This window comes from Cebus imitator, unplaced genomic scaffold (assembly GCF_001604975.1).
Source record: "Cebus imitator isolate Cc_AM_T3 unplaced genomic scaffold, Cebus_imitator-1.0 Scaffold171, whole genome shotgun sequence".
NCBI classification, from domain to species: domain Eukaryota; kingdom Metazoa; phylum Chordata; class Mammalia; order Primates; family Cebidae; genus Cebus; species Cebus imitator.
This window is the reverse complement of record NW_016107486.1, coordinates 3,865,599-3,892,334: the sequence shown is the minus strand read 5'-3', so window position 1 is coordinate 3,892,334 and position 26,736 is coordinate 3,865,599. Positions and strand designations below refer to the sequence as shown.

Sequence of the window (26,736 nt, the reverse complement as noted above, 5' to 3'; positions counted from 1 at the left end):
GATCTCGGCTCACCGCAACCTCCGCCTCCCGGGTTCAGGCAATTCTCCTGCCTCAGCCTCCTGAGTAGCTGGGATTACAGGCACGCGCCACCATGCCCAGCTAATTTTTTCTATTTTTAGTAGAGACGGAGTTTCACCGTGTTGACCAGGATGGTCTCGATCTCTTGACCTCGTGATCCACCCGCCTCGGCCTCCCAAAGTGCTGGGATTACAGGCTTGAGCCACCGCGCTTGGCGAAACTCTTTATATGATACTGACACTTTTATTTACCAAATTTGTTGTAAGAATCTTCCTTATTCTATTATTTATCTTTTGTATTTGATTATATTTTTGGAATATAATTTTTTAAAATTAAAATATTTCTTTGATAAATTCTGAATTGTCTTGTTTGAAAATAATAAATACATTAAAAAATTACTGCAACTCAAGGTCACAGTAAACTATATCTTGTTCTAAAACTATAATTTTTGTTTACATTTAAGCCTCTAATTCCTCCAGATTTGTGTATATAGTATGTTTTACATCCACATGACAAACCAATTCTACCAACACCATTTAATAAATAATCTCTTATCCACTGAATTGAAATGTGTGTATCCTGGGCTCTAAGTTTAACTCTTCCAGTTGTCTAGTCTTTCCCTAATATCATACTCTTTTTAGTTTATAATGCCTAACACAATTTTTAAAAATGGAAAGGCAAGGCCCTTCTTACTATATTTTTCATATTCCTAGTCATTAGTTCTTCCATAACAACTTTAAATGTATGTAACCCAGTTTCACGGAATTTTTCATATTTTGGTATCTGGGAATTCTTTTAATAGGAATCAATAAAATCTCATACTGAGAGGCCATATATGGTAGAGAGCAGTGGTTAAATAAATGAACTTTTTGGCTGAAGTCAATTTGGACAAATGTCTTAACCTTTTATATAAAATAACAGTAGTACTTACACAATAGTCTTAAGAGGATGAAATAATACCTATTAGGCATTTAATACAGTGTTACACACTTGTAGGAGCTGCTCAAGAAATACTAGTTACACAATTAAATCCTACAGACAATGGAAAAAGACCTACCTGTAACTGGGAAGTGGGAAAACTCCTTGAGGGTGGAGACTTGGTTTTCCAGTAAGGAATTCAGAGTACAAAGTAATGTGTGACTTTATAAAACTACTTACAAATTTTAGATCTCAAAGGCATTAAAAAAAAAAAAATCCAGCAAAGTTTGTTTTAAAAATGCAAAGATGAACATGTAAAACCATGGGGGGGAAATTCTGGTCCTTTCCCAAATTTCAATTGTAATTTTTATGTATTTTGTCTCTTTTATATTGCCTTATTTTGTAAATATGATCACAAAATTAAACAATTCAAAAGTTACCCTTTATGCTTATCACTGTTAACACCTTTAATAGAAAAAATTAGAAAATGAAGGGAAAACCAACCAAAATCTTCCAAATGAGGGTAGTAAATTAAGATGAAGACACGGAAAACACCATTCTTCCTAAGAGTAAGAATGTACTGCCCTGGCATATAGTAGGCTATATACTAGGTACGTTCTCTCCTGTGCTGCCACAGCAGCAGTGGGAGAACAGGTAGAGGGAGGGAACTGAGCTGCACTCAGTAGAAATGGTTAGTGCACTATGAAAGGAAAAGACTCTCCAAGTTCCTACAGGATTCTTACCTACAGAACAACATAAAGTAATAGAATTGACTTTTTCAATGCACTAATGATAACCCCCAAAAGCCAACTCCGTCTTTAGAGCTGACAATCTAGTAATGACACCTAGTAGAAAACACAGTACTTCCCTTGCTGCTCTCCTAAGTTTTGCCTAGCATCATTTGGCAAGACTCTTAGAAAAAATCCCTTGCTTAATCTCCTTACTTACTGCAATAAGTAGAGCAATTCAAAGAATCTCCAATGAAGGAAGCCAGTGTCTACTTCCCATCCTCATTAAAGAAATCATGCTGCGTCCATTCATTCTTCAGAAATCAGTGGCATGGTAACAATGCTAGTGACAATTGGAAAATATCTCTTCCTTTATGTGTTACTGGACATAGCAATATGGCCTAGACAAAAAGGCCTAGACATTGTGATTAGTCAAATAAGATTTTAAAAAAAGCTTGTGAGGGGAGGTCTAATAAAACATAATTAACAGAAAAACTAAATCTTAAATTTTTGCTCAATTGTCTTTCTATCATTTATTAAAAGCTTCAGTTATTAATTACTTGATTATCCGGCAGTGACCACAGCCAACACTGCCTCTTAAATTAACTGGTAATAAAATCTGTTTCTTAGAGGTATCATTCCCAAGCAGATACCAACCCACTGGGCCAATTTATTACTGTGTAGTTGTGCTGACTGCATTCTAAGAAACAATGAGCTCTCCATTTCTGGTTTTAGAAAAAGTTCCTGTAATGACAGCAGAAAGCTGATAAGGTTATGTGGGCTAATTTCCATGCTAAGAATCTTCTATAGCAACAATTCTTTTAGAGTAAGCCAGTTATGTCCCTCTTGAATACCAGATTTTTTCCTAAGAAAATTCCACCTGTGCACATCACTAAAAATGTAACTAACAACTTCAGGAAGTTAAAAAAAAAATTCCTGACCCTTATCCAGGGAATCAGATCAAAAGCTACTATAAGGTTTCCAAAATCCCTAGCAGGGCCTTGTTCTGAGCAAACTTGAGACTACAGTTGTACTGGAAAGGCTTATGAGCAGGTAAGAGAAAGAGCAGCCAGTAGGAAAATACAAGGTAAGGACAATAAAAGCAAAAGAGAGAAGAGATCACAGCCACACTAAAGCACATACTCTAACAGCACAATGTTTATTCATTCATTTGAAAAATATTTTACTATTATGTACTAGGCAAGGTACTAAGAGATAGTGATCAAACTCTGATGTAGCTAACATGGTTCTTGCTTTCACACAGCTTTCAAGTATCAGGAAAAGACAATCATCTTGATGAATAATCAACTGAGATACATTAATAATAAAGAAAATATATTTCATGAGAGCCTACAACAAAAGAACCTAACTTAGACTGAAGGCTCACAAAAGCTTCCCTAAAGTAAGGTTAAGGTGAAATCTAACAATAGGAGTTCTCTGCATAAATGGGAGTGGGAGAGAAAATTAATATAAGCCTTACATACTGAGAGAACCATATATTCAGGCCACATATGGTGCAGGGAGTATTGGAGATTAGACAGTTTTACTATGAAATTAGGAAGATGTGGGTTCTCTTATTAACAGCTTTCTTCTTAGGCTGTTACTTCTGTAAAAATAGCAGTATATGCAGCATAGGGTAGTCGAGAGAATTAAATCAGAGAATATATCTAAAGCACTATATAAAATGCCATGGCACACAGTTAAGTGTTTACTAAACCATTAGTGATGATAAGTATACAATAGTTAAGAGAACCTATATTTAGTATGTATTAAATTGCCTGAGTACATTCAACCCCATAAATATTAGTGGTCCTTAAAGCTACCAGTAACAAATTTCTAAAGCAATATAAAAGCAACTTAAATATTTTAATAATGCTTGCTCCTCATTTTTACTTATATAAATGTGCTAAAAACAGCTGTATTTATATACAGAACAAATAGTTGCCCATTGGTACCCACTGGGGACTGGTTCCAGGACCCTCCTCAGATACCAAAATCTGCACATGTGGCCCTGTTGAACCCGCATATATGAAGTCAGTCCTCCATGTCCTCAGGTTTCATATCCTGCAAATATGGAATCTTGATACGTGTCTGATTGTGGATGTAGAATCTGCAGGTACAGAGGGCCGACTACTGAAAAAAATTCACGAGTAGACCCATGCAGTTCAAACTTGTGTTGTTCATGGGTCAACTGTACATGTTATCTTCACATAAGGACTACAATGTACTTTACTATTGATTCTATAAAAAAACTAACAATTAACTGAAAAATTGTGGTTAATGTTTAAGTGAAATAAGTTGAAGAACAATTCAAAAAGAAAATATTTATATTTCACTTTACCTCTAGGCAAAGTATTATATGGATCCCCAGTAATGGATAATGGACTATCTATGTATAACTCTGTAAATATTCATAGAAATACACCCTTTTCGGATTGATGCTCTCCATTACCTTTGTGTACTGAGGACATTTTCCCCAAACTTAAATATCTCTAATACATCTCCTGGCCTGAGATTGCTCAATAGATAAGAACTGAGGCATCAAGACACTTAACTGCTGTACTACAACAATGCCACATTACCTGGAAAACTAGTCTTCATTATATCAATTCCAACTTGCAGCTCAGGTTCAGCAGCAAGCACCGCGTAATCCCCTTGATGAGAGATGTTAAAGTTGAAATTCGGATAAGGATTCGATGAGTCCTTTGCAAGAACTGGTTTTCCTTTTGCTGTTCTTTGCAAACGAATATGATTCCAAGGGATATTCAATTTCTCTGCAACTAATTTCCTTATCATCAGACGACCAGCCTGTTAAGTACATAAAACATTTGGTATGTATTGATGTCTACTAAAGATACAAGCACACTATGTGTAAAAGTGTATTTTTTGGGTTTCTAAAATTTTCATTTTTAAAACTTTTCAAAATACTTAAGTATTAAACATACTTTAATTAAGACTTAAGCAATGCTTAAGTAGATAAAAGGTTAAAGCTCGCCTTAACAATTCCCTCTCCTTCACTAGTAACCAAAGTTAACAGCTGGTATCCTTTCAGTCTTTTCTGTATTTAAGTGTGCATTTACATGTTTTTGCTAACTCTACATATAAACACAAACATGAGACTATACTTATGTCATATTTTACCACATATAAGCTTTTACATTTATAAGTATTGGGAATTATTTTATGTCTGTACACATTGGTCTGGTCCATGCAGCTTTAACTGTAACATATTTCATTAATATTATTTCCCATTTATTGGACATTTTAGGCTGGCTTTAGACTTGCTGTCATAAATAACTCTGCAAGAAGCAGCCCTATTGTATCTACATCTGTGCATATGTATTTCTGGATCCCATATATTGATCACTCAGCTTCAACAATTAGCAAGGCATTACCTATCTTGTTCTGCTCTTCCGTCTCCATTTATTATTTTTTAAAAAATTACTGAACACACACACACACACACACACACACACAAACAAGAATATAAGATGACAAAGCATATATTTTAAAAAATATCTTTCAGGTCTTTTTTTCTTCTTTCATTCTAACACTGACTAAATTTTAAACACTGCAGGCTTTTAAAAGTAGCTCATTTCACAATTCCTTACAGATTATAAGTGTAAAAAATGTTCACCAATGTGCCTTAACAATTATAAACTGGCGCCTACATTTCAAACAGAAAGGTGTTTGAATATGTAACATTTTTAATAAACGACTGTCTTTTAAATGATAGTAATTCACGATTGTTTACAAAATTGCGTTATATAGTAGATTGTTTTGAAATCCAGTTTTCCATTTGTTGCTTCAAAATACATTGCTAAAACAAATCTACATAAAATATTGTTTCCTATGCCGTCTAGTGAGGAAGGTATCTTCTCCAGGCTTCAATTTCATTGGCTTCCATCCCAGGGAGCGCAGGGCTAGAAACCAAATCATACTGACAATTTCTAGGGCCTACCACGTGTAGGGTGTCCCTGGAGAATGGTGGGATATTTAACAGGCAGAATAAGCATGGGCTATGAACCCACGCAAAGAAAAAAATTTAAAGATAAAGACATAAAAACATTCATTATAGAAAAAAAAATTTTTGTTGGCCTTCCTACATTTATTTCACGGGTTTAGTAGGGTCTCCATTTTCAATAACGGGGAAAGAGATAATTTTTACAGCGATCGAGGCCTCCGAGGCGGTTACAATGGCCGTGGAAACCAGGCCGTGTGTGGCCTGCAACCCCACAGCGCTGGCCATTGTCGCCCGGGCCGGCCACAGGCTCCACAGCGAGAGCGCCGCCGACAGGGCGGGAGTGTGAGGTCTCCACAGCCTGGCCCGCCTCCCCCAACATCTGCTACTAAGACTCTAAATACCAAAAAGACCCGCAGTACCATGGCTGCCTTAGCGTCCCGGGCAAAGACGAACTGGCCAATGCGCTCCTTCTCCTCGGGCTGGATCGATCGCACTGCCAGCAGCCATTCGGCTCGGCTCGGCAGCCAAGTGCCGCAGGAAAAGGCCCAGCGCACGCCCTCCATGGATGGCACCGAGCAGAACCGCTTGGCAGGGAAAACCATACACTGAAGGAGCACTTCGCCGCTACCTCTGGCCTGATGGCGCGGATGCAAACGTCGCCCCACCCCCTTCTTCCCAGCGTCCGTGGGCGGGTGAAGGGACGTCGCTACGCAGACGGGCCCGTTGCCCACCGACAGCCCTCCCAGCCCGCCCCCAACTCAGCCACCTCCTTTCGGAGAAAAAGCAGCTAGGGGCGGAGATCAGCCCTGCGCTTTGCGGCATTGTTTGACGTTACGCAGGCGTGGCTTCGGAGACGAGCGAAGGGCGGGACCAAGGCCGAGAGCCCGACAGTTACGCCACTCACACTTGCGGAAGAGTTAACGGGACAGCGGTGCAGGCCAATCGCAACCAGTCCTCTGGAAGCTGGGAGACTGGGGTGGAGACTTCGGAGACTGCAGTTGCAGGTGGGTGAGCTCCGGGGTCTGAGGGAGGAGTGGGATGGTGGCCCTTATTCCCTGGGTCTGGGTTGGCCCCTGTGACCCAGAGACAGCTGCTTCTGTCGCTCCTTCGTGTACAGGGCACGAGAGGTTTCCACTTCTAGGAGGGGGTCTGCAGTGGTGCCTGCTGGAGTTGTGCAACGCGGCAACCCTGAGATGCTTCTTTCCCTGCCCCCGGCCCCATCGGCCTAAGACCCACCCTCACACCGTAAGCTGCCAACCCTTAGCAGCCACCTACCTGAAACCGTCCCTCCGAAGGCCAAGCAGAGGCACTGCCCCCAGTGCGGAACACCGACCTCGCCTGAATCCGAGGTTGCCAGCGAGCAGCTGGGCTAATGCTGGCAGTTTATTTGGGGGCGATGAAGCGATCCAGGTGCTGTTTTCTATTGCCAAGCCTGGGTTAGAGCCCTAGCGAGGAAACAGGATTCCATTGTTGAGGCTGCAGTGTTTCCATCATGACAGAGGTCCTTTCTCTAACAGCAGCAGAAACAAGTAAATAACTCTGCTCAGTTATTTTCACAGGCTTCATGAAGGGTCATACTGATGTGTGTCTGCTTCCTTAGTTGTTCCGTATAGGCTGTTGTTGATTCTCGTATGAAAGCCCACGCGATCCAAGTGCCCTGCAGGTTTTGTTCCAGGGAAAAGGTCTCTGCAGATGACTGTAAATGACTACCTGGAGGTCGATTCAAGTGCAGTACTGCGGGATTCAGCCGATTTCCTTCTTCCTCTGACTGCCAGGAAATACCAGCCAAAGGCCAGCAGTAGTAATTAACACAGTTACCTTCCTATTATCTCTGTCTCTTTAAGATGGGTTCTATTCTGTTTTTATCTATACTTGTTTTCGTTAACTTTTCATGATATAAGCCCCCTCGAATCCCTCGAAAGTAGATGGTATTCTGAGCGCACACACACACACAGAAATTCAGATCCCTAAAGGACAGTAAAATGAATTATTGGCTTAATATATCATCTTAGCTAACCAAAAGCTTGTGTCACCTACCATATTGAAAATCTGCTTACCAGCTGCAGGGAGCTTACAATCTGGTAAGGCAAATAAATCATATGCATAAAAAGTACAAGAGACAGTGTAAAATACATAAGGTAATACTAATACCCATATCATCAATGATCATAACTCACTTCTTTATTTTTAAGAATCATATAACTTTTCCTTCTTGCCTTTTAAATTGATTTTTATAACTTTGGTACATTATACGTTTCTGCTTCCAAAACACTTCTGTGTACGTTATTGCACATGTTATGTGCAGCACTTATTACTGATGGAGACACTGCGCTCAGAAAGAGAATTTGTTTAAATTCAAGTTTAGGAATTCATATCCCATTATTTTCCCATCGAACAAGATCTCTGTGTGTCAAATCTATGGAGTCTAATACACAGACAGTAATGTAGGGATTATTTGTACTTGTTATATCTAGAATATTCTCCCCTTCTCCCATTATCACATTCCTTGTTTCCTCTGTATCATTCAGCCCCAAATGTCCTACCAAACAGAGTATCTCTGTTCACACAGTCTAAAATAGCTCACTCTCCCCACTCCCAAACCTCAGCCCCAAACCTAGCATCCTAGTGAATAAATTTTATAGGTTTGTTTAATCCCCTTCCCTGTGTACTTTTAAAAATCTTCTGTGTCATCCTCTAGAGCTTAACTTAAACCTTCTCTTAGGGCCTACTTCAGAGTACCTTTTCTCAAAACAGTATTGTTTATATAATTCATTTGGCAGTTAATCTAGTATTGTCTTATGACATCTCTTTTACTGTCCTGAATTATTTGCATGTGCACTATCTTGCAAAATAGAATGGATAGTACTTGAGCGGGAATGTCATGTAAACCTTTTACAAATAGGACACATGAGTAAATGTTATTAATGCCTCCACAATTAACATCAAGGGTAACACTGCTTTTTATATCCCATCTGCCTTTACTTCCCTCACTCACTTTTATTAAGGAAATATAAATATGCAGTTCATAACTTGCCTATGTTAAATGAACCCAACAATTTTATTAAAATATTTTTTATTGCATTGATCAGGGGAAGAAGAGGACTAAAGTAATAGAGGCTCACTGAGTCTGTAATGATTGTCTTGATGCTGATCTGTGGCTTCTTAGCAGGATTCTGGGAGACTCATTTTGTGTTTCCAGCTCTACCACTAATTGTTTGTGTGACTTTGGTTACAGAGGATCCTATGCGTGATGTAACCTTTTCCAGGTATTAATTTCAATGGAAAGGCATTGGATGAGATCATCTCTAAGTCTAGGTGTTTTCTGGATATATTCACTAACTTTTTATTGGGTCACAAACTTTATTCTACCTCAAACCTTTTCCCCCCGCCCAAGACTTCTTTGAGTAGCTCCCTAATTCTACCAGTTTCTCAATGAAAAAAGTATGATGGTCCTTTTCTTTGACTCCCTATATCCAATCCATCTCTAAATGTTTTTGGCTGTACTTCTAAAATACAGCTAAATCCATTTATTTCTCTTTATTTCCACTGTTAACACTCTGGTATAACTCACCATCACTTTTCATCTGAAATACTAATCATTTTTCTAGCCTGCCTGAGAAAGGGGAGCACTCTCTTCCAATGTCTGTCTTCCATGCCATAGCACAACCTGCTTTCAGAGCTAAATCTAGAAATCCATGCCCTTAATCTTTATGCTATATTGCCCTCTAATTAGACTGAGAAGGAGAGGCCAGCAAGGTAAGAAACCTAAAGAATGTTGTGGTACAGAAACTAAAAGATGAGTGTTTCAAGAAGGACTAGTTAACAGTATGAATATTCCTAAGAGGTGAAATAAGAGAAGGAGAGAGAAATGAAAATTTAGCTTCAAGATGGCATTGTGGTGACACTGACAAGGGCAGTTTTAATGGAGTAAAAGAAAGAAATTTTATTGTAGTGGGTTGAGACAATAACTGGAGGTGACACTACCACAGAGTGTTCTTGAAAGTTTTTCAAAGTTTTTCTGGATTTAGGAAGTAGAAAAATGGGATGGTAGCTAGAGGGGAATAAAAGATCAGATGATAGATTTTTGTTTGATGTTTGTTTAAAGATGAAAGATAGTAGAAGTGGCATGCTGTTGGAAAATGTCCAGAAGTGTGGAGAAATTGTTAATGTAGGAGAAGGGAGGGGTGTGTGTGTGTGTGTTCACCATTCTAAAGCGGACTCCAGAGTAGAGAACCTTGTCTATGTTGTTTTTAGCTGCATTTCTAGTATCTAGAATAGTGCCTGCCACAATATTTGTTACTCCACAAACTAATATTTGTTGAATAAATGAATGACTTGGACTCCTCATACCTTCTTTCAATTCGTTCTTGATACATTAGCTACAAAAATATTTTTTAAAAAAATGATGTCATGTCACTGTCCGGTTTAAAATGATCAGTTGTTCCTATTTCACTTGGAATAAACTCCCAGCTCCTGTGACCCATAGGATTCTGCCTGAGGTAGCAACTGCTTTCTGCAGCCCTATCTCCTGACCCTCTTGCTTTCATTAACTACTCCAGCCATATTGGCTGCCTTTAATTTCCTAAACCTGAAGGACTCCTTTCCCCCTGTAGGGCTTTATATATGATTTCTCTCACTATCTCCTTACCTTCTTATGATTCAGTTCTCAAATGACACTTCAGAAAGGCTTTCCCTAGTAGTGTAGTGGATGAAAGCAAGGGCTCTCAACCCAGACTGAGTTCACATACCAACCTCCCCACTTACTTGCTATATGATCTTAGCCAAATTACTTAAATTATCAAAGCCCATTTTCTCTCTCTTAAAGTGAAGATAAGTATCTGCTTTATTTAGGTTTTTTGAAGATTAAAAGACTATGTGTAAAACATATAGCATGGGCCAGGCGTGGTGGCTCATGCCTATTGTCACAGCAGTTTGGGAAGCTGAGGCGCAAGTATCACCTAAGGCCAGGAGTTTGAGCCCAACCTGGGTAATATAGTGAGATCCTATCTCTTAAAAAAAAAAAAAAATTAGCCAAGTGTACTAATGCACACCTGTAATCCTAGCTACTCAGGAGGCTGAAGTGGGAGGATTGCTTGAACCAGGAGGTTGAGGCTTCAGTGAGCTGTGATCCTGCCACTGTACTCTATCCTGGGTGACGCAGCAAGAGTCTCTCAAAAAACCAAAACATAGTACAATGCATGGCACATAATAAACACTATATAAGCGTTCACCGTAACCGATTGTTACTGTCTGAAATTGAATGCCCTCATTGTTCATTTTTATTTCTACTTCCTACTATGTCTTCACAGTATTTATAAAAACTTATAGTACCTTATTTATTATGTCTTCTTCACCAGATACTGAGCAACAAAAAAGCAAGGACCATGTCTGTCTTTTATTCTCTTTGCTATCTCTAGTGCCTAATTCAGTGCTTGTCATATAGTTAGCATCTATAATAAATATTTACTAGAATAGGCCAGAAATCATGCCACATATTGAAACATCAGTGACCAAACTAAGATCACTGTAGGACCCAATGAAATCAAAGCCCAGATCAGGTAGAGCACAGCTTTAATGTTCTACTTTTATCAAGTGGTATTTGATTTTTGTCATTACTTTTTTATCAAAGGCTTCGTTTTTAGGCTTGACTCTTGTACCTTTATTGATTCAATTATTTAAATCAAATTTTAATGGAAGACTTTAAAACAATAAGAGAATCATTTTTAAAACTGAGTCAGTGTTTTGGGCAGGAAGGTGTTTCATTGAAGCTAGGATGCAATCTTATAAAGTATACTATTATTTTATATACTACTAAGAAAAAAAATACCAACTATGGCACAACTCTTTATCATTAAGAATTTTTTCTACTCATACAAAGAGCTCCCTTTAAAAAAAATCATATAATATCCTTTCACTTACGTACAAAGAACATAAGCAAAATTAATTGGCTGAGGCACTCCTAAAACTTCTTTTTTTTTTTTTTTTTTTTTTTGAGACAGAGTCTCACCTTGTCACCAGGTGCCAGGCTGGAGTGCAGTGGCTCGATCTCGGCTCACTGCAATCTCCACCTCCCGGGTTCAAGCAGTTCTCCTGCCTCAGCCTCCCGAGTAGCTGGGACTACAGGCGCGTGCCACTACGCCCAGCTAATTTTTCTGTGTTTTTAGTAGAGACGGGGTTTCACCATGTTGGCCAGGATGGTCTTGATCTCTTCACCTCGTGATCCGCCTGCCTCGGCCTCCCAAAGTGCTGGGATTACAGGCGTGAGCCACCGCGCCCGGCCTAAAACTTCTTAACATTCAAAATGTCTTTTATTGATTTTCAATTCAGAGTCCCCATGTCTATGTTTTGTTTTTATAGTATCATTCTCTGTTTAGAGCATTAGTGATACATCATTTCTTAAACCAATGTCCATTATTATCTCCAGGGTCTTCTTCCAAGATGCTGATGTCCATACTTCAAATTTAATACACATGTAATGACAAATATGTCATGCTACTACCCAACCAGAGTGATTATAAGATGTCTGTCAGGTGCAGATAAGTGCGAAAAAGTTTGTGTCTTAAAATCAGTGAAATAGCATAATTGAATTTGAAGACTATTTGAAGAAAAATAATTGCCTTATAAATTTTTGCCAAGAATTAAGAATTGTTTAACAGTTAATGTTATTGATTTTAATCATTAATATTTATATATAATTTGACAATATTAACTTAATATACATTGTATCATTTAAGTCTCACAACAGTCCAGTGTGACAGGTATGTCAGATGAGGAAGCCAAAACTTCAGAGAGCCTAAGTAGGAGTCACTAGTTATTGATGAACCATTTAGGACTCTTATTTCTCTAGTTCCAAAAGCCATATTCTTTGTTATTTGCAAAATACACTATACTAATAGGATTTACTCAAATGAAATTTAAGAAATGGAAATTTTCAGCTCTTTGGATTTGTCATTCTGTGTAGAGTAAACATGGCAGATTTTTTTTTTAAAGTCTTATAAAAGTGAATAGCTATGTATGATCCTTATATATTATTTTAGGATACTTGAAATTTTCTAATAAAGCTGATTTCTGTTACTATTTATAGAAATAAAAATAACTTTGTGTTTATCTCATGTGTTCCACTTATTCATTAACCATGAGGCTCAATAATTAATCCAATACAAGATCTAAATTACATACATGATTTTCCTGACAATGAAGTTAATTAAAAGTGTTTGTGGTTAGAGTTTTAAAAATTGATATTCTCAGGACCTATGCCACTATGTAGAAATATAGTTTTTATTCTTTCGGAAGTATCTCTTTTAGTCACCTATGTACTGTTTTATTTACTATTTTAAAACACAGAGGAATGATTTCATACCATTGAAAAAATGATGGTTTATTTTCATTTTCTATGTTTTGCGCAAGAAGAAGGCTGGAACGTCAAAATAATTTCTGAATTGCTCTTTTGTTATCTTTTAATTTCTTAAAAATAATTATACAAGAAGTTGTAAAGCTAGAGTTTCCATGTATCCTTAACCCAGTTTCCCCAAATGGGCACATATATAAGTATAGTAAAAGATCAAAACCAGGAATTTGACATTGGTACAATGTGTGTGTGTGTAGTTTCTTCTCATTTTCTTACATGTGTAGATTCCCGTAATCTATCTAAATTATGTGTATCAATACTTCATCCCTTTTTAATGGTGAGTAGTATTCCATGATATGGATGTACCATGATTTCTTTACTCATTCACCTGTTGCACAACATTTTGATTACTTTCAGCTTTTGGCTATACAAATGAAGCTGTTATGAAACATGTACAGGCTTTTGTGCACATGCAAGTTTTTATTTCTAATGCACAGCAGCATGATTGTTGAGTGATAAGGTATATGTATGATGAGTTTTTTTAAGAAACTGACAAACGATTTCCACCAGCAATGTATGGGTGATCCAGTGTCTCTGAACACCCTCAAGTATTTGGTGTTATCATTATATTTTATTTAAGCTATTTTGATAGATGAGTAGGATATTTCATTGCAGTCTTAATTTACATTTCTATAATGACTAATTATATTGAACATCTTTTCATGTACTTACTTGCCATCTGTATATTCTTTTTGGTGAAACAGCTCTTTGTGCCTTTTGCCCATTTTTTAAATTGAATTGTCTGGTTTTTTTAGTGGTAAGTTTTCAGATTTCTTTCTAGATTATTTCTTTATCGGATTCAGTTTGCAAATATTTTTTTTCCTGGCTCACAGCTTGTGTTTTCATCCTCTTAACTAAAGGGACTTTCACAGAGGAAAAAATATAATTTTGATAAAATTCAATCTATTAATTTTTTCATTTATGTGTTATGCTTTTGATGTCTAAGAGCCCATTAAGGAGACCCTGGTTACAAAGGTTTTCTTCTATATTTTCCTCTAAAAGTTTTATATATTGCATTTAAATCTATTTTGAGTTAAGTTTTACATATACTATGAGGTAGAGGTCAAGGTTCATTTTTTTATTTCCTGTGGATATCCATTTTCTTCAGCATTTTTTGTTAAAAAGATTCTTTTTCTTCCATTGAATTACATTTGCACCTTTGTTAAAAGTCACTTGGCTATACTTGTATGGGGCTGTATCTCAATTGTGTATTGTGTTCCACTGATCTATGTGTCTTTCTTTTCACTAATATTACACAGTATTGACTACCATAGCTATAGTTAAGTCTTGAAATCAGGTAGACTGGTGCTTCCCTCATTATTATTCTTTTTGGTTGTGTTAGATATTCCAGTTTCTTTATCATTCCATATAAATTTTACAGTAATCTATATATACAAAAAATCATGCAAGGACTTTGGTTTTTTTTTTTTTTTTTGTGTGTGTGTGTGTGTGTGTGTCTGTGTATGCATCAAAAGCACTAATTTAATAACTAAAACATTACAAACATGCCATAGTTTTAGAAACTCTGTTTTGAATTGTCTTGACTTTTAAAAATATACTGGGACCCACAGAGAAGGGGAGCGGGCTGGGCCTTTTTTAGCTTCTGAAAAGTGCTGATTGGTCCATGCCATGAGCTCCAGGAAGATTTCTTCCATGGTAGTGCACTGGTGACTGTCAGTAGGTGTCCTGTGCACCAAGCGAGATGGTCCCACAGGGGCTGGCCGGGCCTCCCTCAGCCACATCTGCACCACTATCCCAGCGACAACCTCGAAAAAGATTCCTGGGTTCTTTTTTTTGAGATGGAGTTTTGCTCTGTCACCCTGGCTGGAGTGCAGTGGCATGATCTTGGCTCACTGCAACTTCTGCCTCCTGGGTTCAAGCGATTCTCCTCGCTCAGCCTCCTGAGTAGCTGAGAGTGCAGGCGCCCACCACCACATCCGGCTAATTTTGTATATTTTTGTAGAGACGGGGTTTCTCCATGTTGGTCAGGCTGGTCTTGAACTTCTGACTTTGTGATCCGCCTGCCTCGGCCTTTCAAAGTGCTGAGATTACAGGCATGAGCCACCATGCCCAGCCAATTCCTGGGTTCTTTCTGAGCCATGTAAGTCACCAGCTCTGTCTTCTTCCCTTTCTTGCTCCTCTTGTCCAACACACATGCCTGATTCTCAAGCTCCAGAGAGTCTGCTGGTGCCTGGGCAGGGCCAGGGGTCTGGGAAGATACTGAGGGAATCTCCAGCACACTAAAGTGTGAGAACCTCTGTCTTAGGTACAGGTAGAGAGACAGAGAGAGAGACCTCAACTTTGCAGACTCCAACTCACAGCAAGAGAGGCTGATCCAGGTGAGCGACAGTCATTGCGGAGTGGGGCCAGGAAGGATCCTTCCTGCTGCTGCCTTGGAGTTGGGTGAACTCGGCAACATTCTTTCAGTTCACTAGATCCCCTGTTCCCACGTGCTAGGACTTTGATAAAAAATGTGTTAAATCTTTCTATCAGTTTAGGGAGAATTAAGGGAACATCTTTATTAAGTTGACTTTCCCATTAGCAGGAATGGCATATCTTTCCATTTTAGTCTTCTTTGATTTCTTTTGTTAGCATTTTATATTTTTCAGCCTACAAGTGCTGTGCGTGTTTTGTTAGATTTATACCTAAGTATTTACTTCAGTTTTTTCTTTTGAACTATTGTACTTTTAATTTTTGTTTTTGTTTTAATTTTTGTTTCTATGTATGTATTGCTGGTATATAGAAATATGATTGATTTTCATGTGATGCTCTTGTGTCCTGTGGCATTGCTAAACTTGCTTATTAGTTCTATGAGATTTTTTTCTGGTAGATTCCTTTGGATTGTCTACATACACTATCTTGGAATTTGCAAATAGAGGCAGTTTTGTTTCTTCCTTTCCAATGTATATGCCTTTTATTGAATTTTCTTGTTTTAGCATGCTGGCTAGAGCTTACATACACTTGGAAACTGAATAATACACTTCTAAATAAGTGTGTACTATGATGAATAGCAGTGGTAAGGGTGGATATCCTAGCTGTTTTCCTCATCTTAGGGGGAAGGCATTCCATAATGTTACTTATAGTTTTTTTGTAGATTTTCTCTATCAAATTGAGAAGGGGTGTATTTGCCCCTCTCTTTCTCTTTTGCTAAGAGTTTTTCCCATAACTGGGTGTTGTATTTTTTCAAATGCTTTTTGTGCATCTTGTAATTTTTCTTTTTTAGCTGCCTAATAAGATAAATTATGCTAGTTGGTATTCAAATATTGAACCAGCCTTACATCCTTGGATAAACTTACTTGGCCATAGCGTATAATTCCTTTTATATATATTACTGAATTTTTTTGCTAATATTTTTAAAACAATTTTTACATCTATTGGTCTATAGTATGGGATTTCATTTTTTGTTTGTTTGGGCTACTGTCTTTGTCTGGAGTATCACAATAATATTCACTTTATAAAATTAATTGGGAATCTTCCCTTTTCTTCTATTTTCTTGAAGTTTTATAGAACTGGTATTAACTCTTCTTTAAACTTTTGGTAAATTTAATTTCCTTAATGGTTACAGGGCTGTTCAAATTATATATTTCATATTGGGCGAGTTGTAGTAATGTAAGCACTTAATGCTATAAATTTTCCTCTCAGCACTATTTTAGTTGCATCTCACACATTTTGATATATTGTATTTTAGTTTTATTAAGTTTAATGTATTTTTTAAATACATTATACTTGAAACTTTCTCTTTGACCCATGGATTATTTAGAAGTGTGTTATTCTGTTTCCAAGTGCTTGGAGATGTTTATGTTATATTTTTGTTACTGATTTCTAGTTTGATTTCATTGTAGTGAAAGGATATAATCTGTGTAATTTCAATTCTTTTAAATAATTTGAAGTTTGTTTTTGTGGGACAGGATATGATTTATCTAGATATATGCTCCATGAGCACTGGGAAAGAATATGTATTCTGCTGTTGTTAGGTGAAGTTTTCTATAATTGTTGAGTTCTCTATCCTTCTTGTTTAGTTCTATTAATTTTAGAGAGAAGAGTGTTGAAGTCTCCAGCTATAATAGTGGATTTGTCTTTTTTTTTTTTTCAGTTTTACCAGTTTTTGCTTTACATATTTTACAGCTCTATCATTTGGTGCATATATATTTTTGATTGCTAGTCTTCTTGGTGGTGGGTGGATATTACATAATATCCCTTTCCCTTGCTCAGGTCTACTTTATCTTGTAATTATATTGCCACACCTGCTTTATTTTAACTAGTGGTTTGCATGGTATATCTTTTCCGATTCTTTTACTTTCAACCTATGTATTATATTTGAAGTGATTTTAATTTTAGGAAGCATAAAGTTGGGTCACTTTTTAATCTACTCTGGTAATCTGTCTTTTAATTGGTGTATATAGACTGCTTACATTTAGTGCAATTATTGTTATGTCAGTATTGAAGCCTGCCATTTATTTTCTGTTTTCTATTTACTCTGTGTTTATTTCTCAGTGTTTTTCTTTTCTGTCTTCCTGTGGCTTACTTGAACTTTTTTAGAATTTCATTTTGGTTTAGCTATCAGTGACTTATGAATGTTATCTCTTGCATAGATTATTATCATTATTATTGTTTTCTCAGATGGAGTTTCACTCTTGTTGCCCAGGTTGGAGTGCAGTGGCACGATCTCGGCTCACTGCAACCTCTGCCTCCCCGGTTAAATCGATTCTCCTACCTCAGCCTCTCGAGTAGCTAGGACTACAGGTGCCCACCACCACACCCGGCTAATTTTTGTGTTTTTAGTAGAGATGGGGTTTCACCGTGTTGGCCAGGCTGGTCTAGAAGTCGTGACCTCAGGTGATCTGCCTGCCTCGGCCTCCAAAGTGCTGGGATTACAGGAGTGAGCTACTGTGCCTGGCCTGCACAGATGTTTTAGTGATTATTTAGCCTTCTCTGATATGATTCTAGTTGGGGGATAGGAGGAGAAAGGTAGAAGCGCCTCATTATAGCCTATCATTGGTGAAATTCTAGGCTCTCCATTGTACCTTTGCAGGCTTGGGTGGGTATAGAGCCAGAATTTTTTTTTGTGTGGTCTTCTGCTGTGGTAGAGTGGTTATTTTCTTAAAACTTTTCTGTCTTGTTAGGTTGCTTCTTTCCTGGTTCTGTGACTTAAAAGAGGGCAGTTTGGGGGCTACTTATGTGTGTGCCTGTTGGTGTATCAGGGTTGCAGCTTTTGTAGAATCTGGAAAATATTAGGCAAAAGGAAAACCGAGGGAACTCACCACTATGTTGTTCCTCAGGTCACTAGTCAGTTTGATTTCATCTTTCCACTTTTCATCGTTTTCATTTATTTGTGTTCAATATATGTTTATTTATATTTATATGTACCTCCAGGGTTTGTTTGTTTGTTGTACTTAGCAGGAGAAACAGAGAAAGGTACATCTAAACCTTACTAGAAGCACAGTCTGTTTTTTTTTTTTTTAATAGGGGTTATATTTATAAGAATCAAATTAAATACTATGTGAACGCTGTAGGCCAGTGCCTGGCACAGCTTACTGGCTCAGCAAATATTAGCTATTATTATCATGTATGTCATTCTTATTAATAATGATCTTAAATTGCTGTGGTAACTTTTGATAAGTACATTTATGGTTGGATCTAAGGAGCACTAAAATTGCTTTCTGGGCTTTTATTTAATATTAAAATCCAGGGTCAGAATGACTCATATTGGAAAGAACATGGACATTTAGTGGAACTAGTTTCTACTAGTTTTATGTTTTTAGGCATGTTATTTAATCTGAGCCTCAATTTGCTGTGTGAAAAAGTAATCTAATTAATACCAATCTTAAAGGATTATTATGAATGTGGATGAAATAACTGTATAAATTATTTATGATAAATCCTGATATCTTCTTTCTCATTACAGCACTAAACAACTATAAAAGTTCAGTTTCTAACCATTTATTTGCCTATCAATGTTTACCTGTCAAGAAAAATAAAAGTTTTCCTGTATTGTTCTCCAATTTATTGGTTTAAAGGTCCAATAACTTTTGCTGTGTGAGGTGGATGTAGATATTGAATTTAGATTGTTGTGATCATTGTCAAAATTTTCCTGCATACATGCCCTTTCTTTTCAGTGTATTAACATGCTCAAGTTTCTCCCATCTATAACAAAACAAAACAAAACAAAATAAAACAAAATTTCCTGGTATCTACCTGCTCCTCCAGCCCCTACTTTGATGAACATTTTTGTTTTTTGAGACAAAGTCTTGGTCTGTTGCCCCCGCTGGAGTTCAGTGGTGCGATCTCAACTCACCGCAACCTCTGCCTCCTGGGTTCAAGTGATTCTCCTGCCTCAGCCTCCCGCGTAGCTCGGATTACAGGTGCCCACCACCATGCCTGGCTAATTTTTGTATTTTTAGTAGAGAGAGGGTTTCACCATGTTGACCAGGGTGGTCTGGAATTTCTTACCTCAGGTGATCCACCTGCCTCGGCTTCCCAAAGTGCTGAGCCACTACGCCAGGCTTTGATGAACTTTTTTAAAAAAATGTATATAAATTGTGCCCATTATTTCCACTTAACTCCACTGTAATCTGTTCTCTCCTCACTCCACCCCTAAATTATCGGTGACTTTTTTTCCGTCTCCTTTTCATGATATAGGTGACAACTTCATACTTGAAACTCTCTTCCCTTAGTTTCTACTACTTCTCCTGGTTTTCCCGCATTTCTCTCATGATTCTTTGTGAATTCTTCCTCTGCAATATATCTTGCTCACTTTGTGTCATTCACAAATTCTATTTTCCGCTATATTTTCTTTTTTCTTTTCTTTGTTTTTTTTTTGAGACGGAGTTTCCCTCTTGTTACCCAGGCTGGAGTGCAATGGCACGATCTCGGCTCACCGCAACCTCCGCCTCCCGGGTTCAGGCAATTCTCCTGCCTCAGCCTCCTGAGTAGCTGGGATTACAGGCACGCACCACCATGCCCAGCTAATTTTTTGTATTTTTAGTAGAGTCGGGGTTTCACCGTGTTGACCAGGATGGTCTCGATCTCTTGACCTCGTGATCCACCCGCCTCGGCCTCCCAAAGTGCTGGGATTACAGGCGTGAGCCACCGCGCCCGGCTTCCGCTATATTTTCAATCTATCTAGACCAGCACCGGGTTTGTAGCAAGTGCTTCACAAGTAATATGCACACATATTGATTGTGTATAGAACAAAAACACTGTGAAACAGGTATTCAGTATCTACCCACATCCTTTTCCCCATGTCTCCCCTGCTGGATAGCCTGGAGGTCAGGGTATCCAGCATTCTATTACTGCTTTAGAATGTTCCATGTTGATCAAATATCCCTGCCAACATCTATTATGCTAATCTTTGAGAGAACTTTTAGAAATCCAGAACAATCTAAAGTTATAGGAGATAATATATCTTTTGATCCTCAGCATCTAACTTCCTCTAACACATAGAGGTATTTAAATATATATCTTTTAGTGGATGAAATTATAGAGCAATTCCAAGGGGCATCTAGGTGATCTGGACTGAGTCAACCAATTCTGTAATTATTTTAGACAGGTCATGGAGATGCCTTACATTACTGTTTTAGGTTATTGATGCCCCACCTCATCACTAGACTGGAGAATGAGACCAGGAGTAACATCTTGGCTACACTGTGACACTGAGAGGACACTCTGATCTTTTGCACAGCATTAACATATATCTATCAAACTAGTATAGACTGTTTTCAATCATATTATCTGTTTACCTGCTTTGCATGCCCTTTTGCATAGTATAAATACTTCATGGCTGTTCCTTTTATTTTTATTTATTTTGAAACAACCACTTACTCTGTCACCCAGGCTGGAGTGCAATGGCATGATCTTGGCCCACTGCAACCTCCGTCTCCTGGGCTCAAGTGATTATCCCACCTCAGCCCCCAGAGTAGCTGGGATTACAGGCATGAGTCACTGTACCCAGCCCCTGGCTATTCCTTTTAAACATATATTTTCATCATCATGAAGTTAGGGAGGCTGGCTCAAGTCTCCCACCAATTCTCTTTATTATTTCCTTTGATTCTGACACTCCAGATAAAACGAGACTTTGCAATGATAGCTCTTGTGTTCAACTTTGCTTTTATGCCCTAGGAATTATTAGAGAGCTTCTTCTCTTGTCCCTTCCCCCACTATTTTATAAGTGTAAACTTCTTGATTAATGTCATTTAAATGATTGGCTTTTCTGTTAAATTTCTTAGAAAATAAGCATTAACTTCCACTTATTTCACACATGGTATATGCTAAATTATGTTTTTTAATATTCTCAGCAAAACAACTAGATAGATTTAGTTTATCCCCATTTTACAGATGTTGAAAATAATAAAATATTAGAAGTTATTTGCCTCAAATATGTCACAAGTAAATGCTGAACCAGCATTAGAACTCAAGCCTGATTCTGATTACCTACTTTTTCTTTCATTTCTCATTGTTAAAAGAAAAGGTTTAGATATATAAAATTTAACAGAATTTGAGCAAAGAACCATTCATGAATCAGGTAGCATTCAGAATTGAAAGAGGTTCACAGAGCTCCACTCCAGCAGTGTGACCAGCAAGCTTTTATAGGTTGAACATGGAAACAAAGTAGAGAAGTTACCTGATTGACTACAGCTAGGCATTTGCCTTATTTGTATATTGTCTGATGGAAGTTCCCTATTTGTAACCAATAGGCTGGTTGGCTGTTTGTGATTGGCTAAGGCTTGTTTTTGGTTTTTAAGTCAGTTACAATAAATGTTTCCCAGTTAAGTTTCAGTTCTCCTATATAAGAGGGCTGGTTACAGAGATAACCTCAGGCTAATGGCCACCTTATTTAACAACATTATATCATACTCTTGGGAAGATGTATGATTTTTATACAAGCAATTATAAAACACAAAATTTTATACAAGCAAATATATAAATACACAATTTCACATCTGTGTATTTTATAAATATTAGAAAAGAAGAGAAAACATGTATAATTTTAAAAAACAGTCTTACAGGTGACTTATGAAGATGTCTTGTGAGGTAAAGAATTAGTCCTGGGCCATTAGCCATATATAATTGTCTTTATGCCTCACTCTAATTTGGAATACTCTTTTTCTATCCTAGGTCATATGTCATCAACATTGTTAAGTCAACATTTGAACTGTTACGATAGTGAATTTCACATATAAGCTTGACTGGGCCATCTGGTGCCCAGACATTTGGTCAGATATTCTAAATATGTCTGTGAGGATACTTCTGGATGAGATTAACATTTGAATCAGGAGCCCAAGTAAAGTAGATTTTCCTGTGTGGTGGGCCTTATCCAATCAAATGAAGAATTGAATAGAATAAAAGACTGAGTAATTGGAAATATCTCCTGCCTGTTTGAGTTGGGACATTCATGAGTCTTTTCCTGCCATTGGACTCAAATTTAAAAACTGACTCTTCTTGGGCCTACCAGATTTTGGACTGAAACTTAGCCGTGGTGGTTCTCAGGCCTTTGGACTTGTGCTGAAACTGTACTGTCAGCTCACCTGGGTATCTAACTAACTGGTTGTAGATCTTGGGACTTCTAAGCTTCTGTTATCATGTAAGCTTACAATAAATCAATCTTGCACTCTCTCTCTTGATCACTCTCTCTGACCTCACATATATATATATATCTTCATCCATTGTATTGGTTTTTTCTAGTTCCTTTTCCTTAGAAATAACATCTAAGCCTTTCATTATCTCTCTTCCTCCATGATATCCACTCTCATTTTTAATATGTCTCCCTATTCACAGTTACTCAGAATACCGTGTACAAAATTATTTCCACAAGTCACTTAGATTTCCAGCAGTACTGCCAATTACAACTTATTACATTTTTCTGCACACACAGGCACATACACATTTCCACAAGCATACACATATTCACACAGGCACACTATTTTTCCACACACTATAATAGCTATCCAGTGGAACTTTCTGTGATGATGAGAATGTTTTATATTTGCTTTGCATAATACAGTAGTCACTAGGCAGATGTATTAATCTGACTTAATCAGAAAAACAGAACCAAAGGGATATATATATTACACACAAACACACACACACACACATGTATATGTATTTGTACTAGACATATGTATATGTATTTTTACTACAGAGGTATATGTATTTGTTTTATATATATATGAAACAAGCATACATAAATATATATGGAGAGATACAGAGAAACTATAAGGAATTAGCTCATGTGATCATGTGATTATGGAGGCTGAGAAGACCCAAGATTTGTAGTCAGCAAGCAGGAGACTTAGGAGAGCTGATGGCATAGTTCTAGTTTGAGTTCCAGCTTGAAGTCAGGCAGAGAGCAAGAGTTCCTTCTTACTCAGCCTTTAGTTCTATTGAGACCTTCAACACACAGGATAAGGCATATCTACATTGGGGAGGACAATTGCTTTACTCAGTCTACCAATTAAAATGTTAATCTCATCTGGAACACTCTCACAGATATACCCAGAAGTAATGTTTAACCAAAAATGTGGGCACCCTGTGGCCCAAACAAGTTGTCACTCATCATACCACATATGGCTGACCACTTAAATGTGGCTAGAGCAATGAAGGACCTGAATTTTTAATTTTATTTACTGACAAGTAATTTAAATAGCTACACGTGGCTCATGGTTATTGTATTGCACAGCACAACAGTAGATTGTCTTGGTCCTAGAATGGAGCTTTAATTGATGATGTAGGACAGCTTAGACTACTTCTCCAGTATCTAGCTTCCACCCAGGGCTCTTGGAGTACCTACTCAGGGAGAACCAAGCTTTATTCAAGAAGCTGAGCCACTCTGAGACTGTCATTCTGTGAAGAAGCTCCAGCTAGCCACTTGGAGAGGGTGTGTTAAGATCAGTGAGGATGAGCTTTTTTTCATGTTTGTTGAACAGATAAATGTCTTTTTTTGAGAAGTGTCTGTTCATATCTTTTGCCCACTTTTTGGTGGGGCTGTTTATTTTTTTCTTGCAAATTTGTTTAAGTTCCTTGTAGATTCTGGATATTAGACCTTTTTCAGATGGGTAGATTACAAAAATCTTCTCCCATTCTATAGGTTGCCTGTTCACTTTGATGATAGTTTCTTTTGCTCTGCAGAAGCTCTTTAGTTTAATTAGATCCCATTTGTCAATTTTGGCTTTTGTTGCAATTGCTTTTGGTGTTTTAGTCATGAAGTCTTTGCCCATGCCTATGTCCTGAATGGTATTGCCTAGGTTTTCTTCTAGGGTTTTTATGGTTTGGGGTTTTACAGTTAAGTCTGTAATTCATCTTGAGTTAATTTTTGTATAAGGTGTAAGGAAGGGGTCCAGTTTCAGTTTTCTGTGTATGGCTGGCTAGTTTTCCCAGCACTATTTATTAAAGAGGGAATCCTTTCCCCATTGTTTGTTTTTGTCAGATTTGTCAAAGATCAGATGGTTGTAGATGTGTGGCCACATGGTATATGATTTCACAAAAAATTGAATAAAGAAGCAGATATGAGAATCTAGTTGTCTTCTATTAAGCCAGATGTGTAAAGAGATTTGCAAAAAACGGTGTAACGCTTCTCAAGAAACCTTTTATTTGTTTTGGAAAATAGTTATTTTACAGTTATCCATTTATATGTTTTTGTAGTTATGTATAGTTATATATATAGGTATGAATATGAAATGGATATATGTGAATATGTATAATACATATATTAGATATATTCAATATAATTATATGAAATTTATTCTTATTTTTAAATGAATGAATAAATATTTAAGTGTTCTCAGAAAAAAAACAATAAAAGGAGAAAGAGCCCCATCTGTTCAAGTGATCCCAGCTGAATCATAAGAAATGTGAATGAGGAAACCATACTGAACATGTAATCCAGTCAGGCCTTCAGATGGCTTCAGCCACAGCTGCCATCTGCCTGTAGTTATATGAAAGCTTCCAAGCAAGAAGCATCATCTAAACCCACAGGACCATGAGAGATGATAAATTGTTGTCTTAAGCCACTAAGTTTTGGGATGATAACTGGAACAGAAATGTAGAATCAAGGTTTTCTATTTGTCTGGCTCCCCAAGTTCCCAATCTTCTTTTCTGTTTCCCACTTCCTTGCTTTTGATGATACAACTTTTATGTTTAGAGCTGAATTTGCAGCTCAAGATAGTCACAATTATCTGATCTTTACCTATCTTGGATTTCTGACCTCATGTTTAAAAAAATATTTCTTAATTAAGTTATATGCGGTTTTCCTTCCTACTTTTACATAGGCCAGCTTGGAAAAGTGCTTGCCTTTTTCTTCTTTACTAAAGCCATAATAAATTAATCTAACACTTTGATCTTTTTCAACCAATTATCTTGTAAAAGTCTAACCTTAGAAGCCATATAGTTTATGCTGCAAAATCAGCATTTTAATAGCTACTTTGCAACCAGAAGAGAATGGATTGAAAAAGTGAGGGATTGTGTTGGGTACATACTCAATAACTATGTTAGAAATAACATGTCTTATGTATAATAATAATATTAATCATGTAGTGAAATCCTATATAAGCTATTTATACAACTTGTACATTTTGCTATTTAACACAATTATATAGCCTTGAATGTTAGCACTTATGAAAAATATACTTTTTATTCCAGTGAGGTCAACATTTATGAAAATTCAAAGGAATGTAGTATTAAACGTCAGGAAAACAAATGTTTAGAACAAGTTTTACTGTCTTACTATTTTTCTTAGTGACCATTTTTGTATATTTGACATCAAGAGGGCAAAATTTGGAGTCTGAAACTTGCATTAGGTTTCTACTACATCAGTGATTTTTTTTTTTTAATTCTAGTTCTAAGGACATATGGAATTGGCTATGGATAATTCATATGCTTTCAATCAACGAAGCACCTGTAATGGAATTCCATCTGAGAAGAAAAACAACTTCCTTGTATCAGAAGATCATGGACAAAAAATCTTAAGTGTACTACAGAATTTTAGAGAACAAAATGTCTTTTATGATTTCAAAATAATTATGAAAGATGAAATAATCCCATGTCATCGTTGTGTGTTAGCAGCATGCAGTGACTTTTTCAGGTACTTTACCTTGTCTATGCCTCAGATTTTCTGATTTGGATAACTAAGTTCTGTTTTATGCTACACACAGGAACATGCAACAGTCACTTCTAATTCTTAAAAAAAAAAAAGAAAAAAAACTAATTAGGCCAGGCATGGTGGCTCACACCTGTAATCCCAGCACCCTGGGAGGCTGAGGTGGGTGGATCACCTAAGGTCAGGAGTTCAAGACCAGCCTGGCCAATATGGTGAAACCCCATCTCTACTAAAAATGCAAGTAGCCAGGCACAGTGGCATGCACCTGTAATCCCAGCTATATGGGAGACTGAGGGCATGAGAATCACTTGAACTGGCTGAGGTTGCAGGTGATCTGAGATTGTGTCACTGCACTCCAGCCTGGGCAACAGAGCGGGACTCTGTCTCAAAACAAAAACAAGAACAAAGAAAAACTAATTAGAACCAAGATTAATGATTTTTTAGTAGGAGATAATTTAAAACTACCTTTTATTTTAAAGTATAGGTCTTGGCCGGGCGCGGTGGCTCAAGCCTGTAATCCCAGCACTTTGGGAGGCCGAGGCGGGTGGATCACGAGGTCAAGAGATCGAGACCATCCTGGTCAACATGGTGAAACCCCGTCTCTACTAA

General features: G+C 37.4%; 2 protein-coding genes across 4 annotated transcripts in view; one reads left to right on the top strand and one right to left on the bottom strand.

The window, feature by feature from the left end:
* AASDHPPT (aminoadipate-semialdehyde dehydrogenase-phosphopantetheinyl transferase) overlaps positions 1-26,736 on the bottom strand; it is a 77,549-nt gene that overhangs the window by 16,144 nt on the left and 34,669 nt on the right. Inside the window, exons 1-2 of one of the 2 annotated variants that reach the window (XM_017544816.2) lie at positions 6,049-6,380; positions 4,248-4,473 (exon numbers count right to left, since the gene is read on the bottom strand). In XM_017544816.2, coding sequence (XP_017400305.1) covers positions 4,248-4,473; positions 6,049-6,231 — 409 coding nt within the window. In that variant the 5' untranslated portion in view covers positions 6,232-6,380. Of the gene's footprint in view, positions 1-4,247; positions 4,474-6,048; positions 6,381-26,736 lie in introns of those variants that run through there. The other variant, XM_017544817.2, reaches the window with a different exon arrangement.
* Positions 6,491-26,736, top strand: part of KBTBD3 (kelch repeat and BTB domain containing 3) — a 27,141-nt gene continuing 6,895 nt past the window's right edge. The window contains exons 1-2 of one of the 2 annotated variants that reach the window (XM_017544809.2): positions 6,491-6,633; positions 25,868-26,112. In XM_017544809.2, the coding sequence (XP_017400298.1) occupies positions 25,880-26,112 (233 nt within the window). In that variant the 5' untranslated portion in view covers positions 6,491-6,633; positions 25,868-25,879. Of the gene's footprint in view, positions 6,634-11,945; positions 13,315-25,867; positions 26,113-26,736 lie in introns of those variants that run through there. The other variant, XM_017544810.2, reaches the window with a different exon arrangement.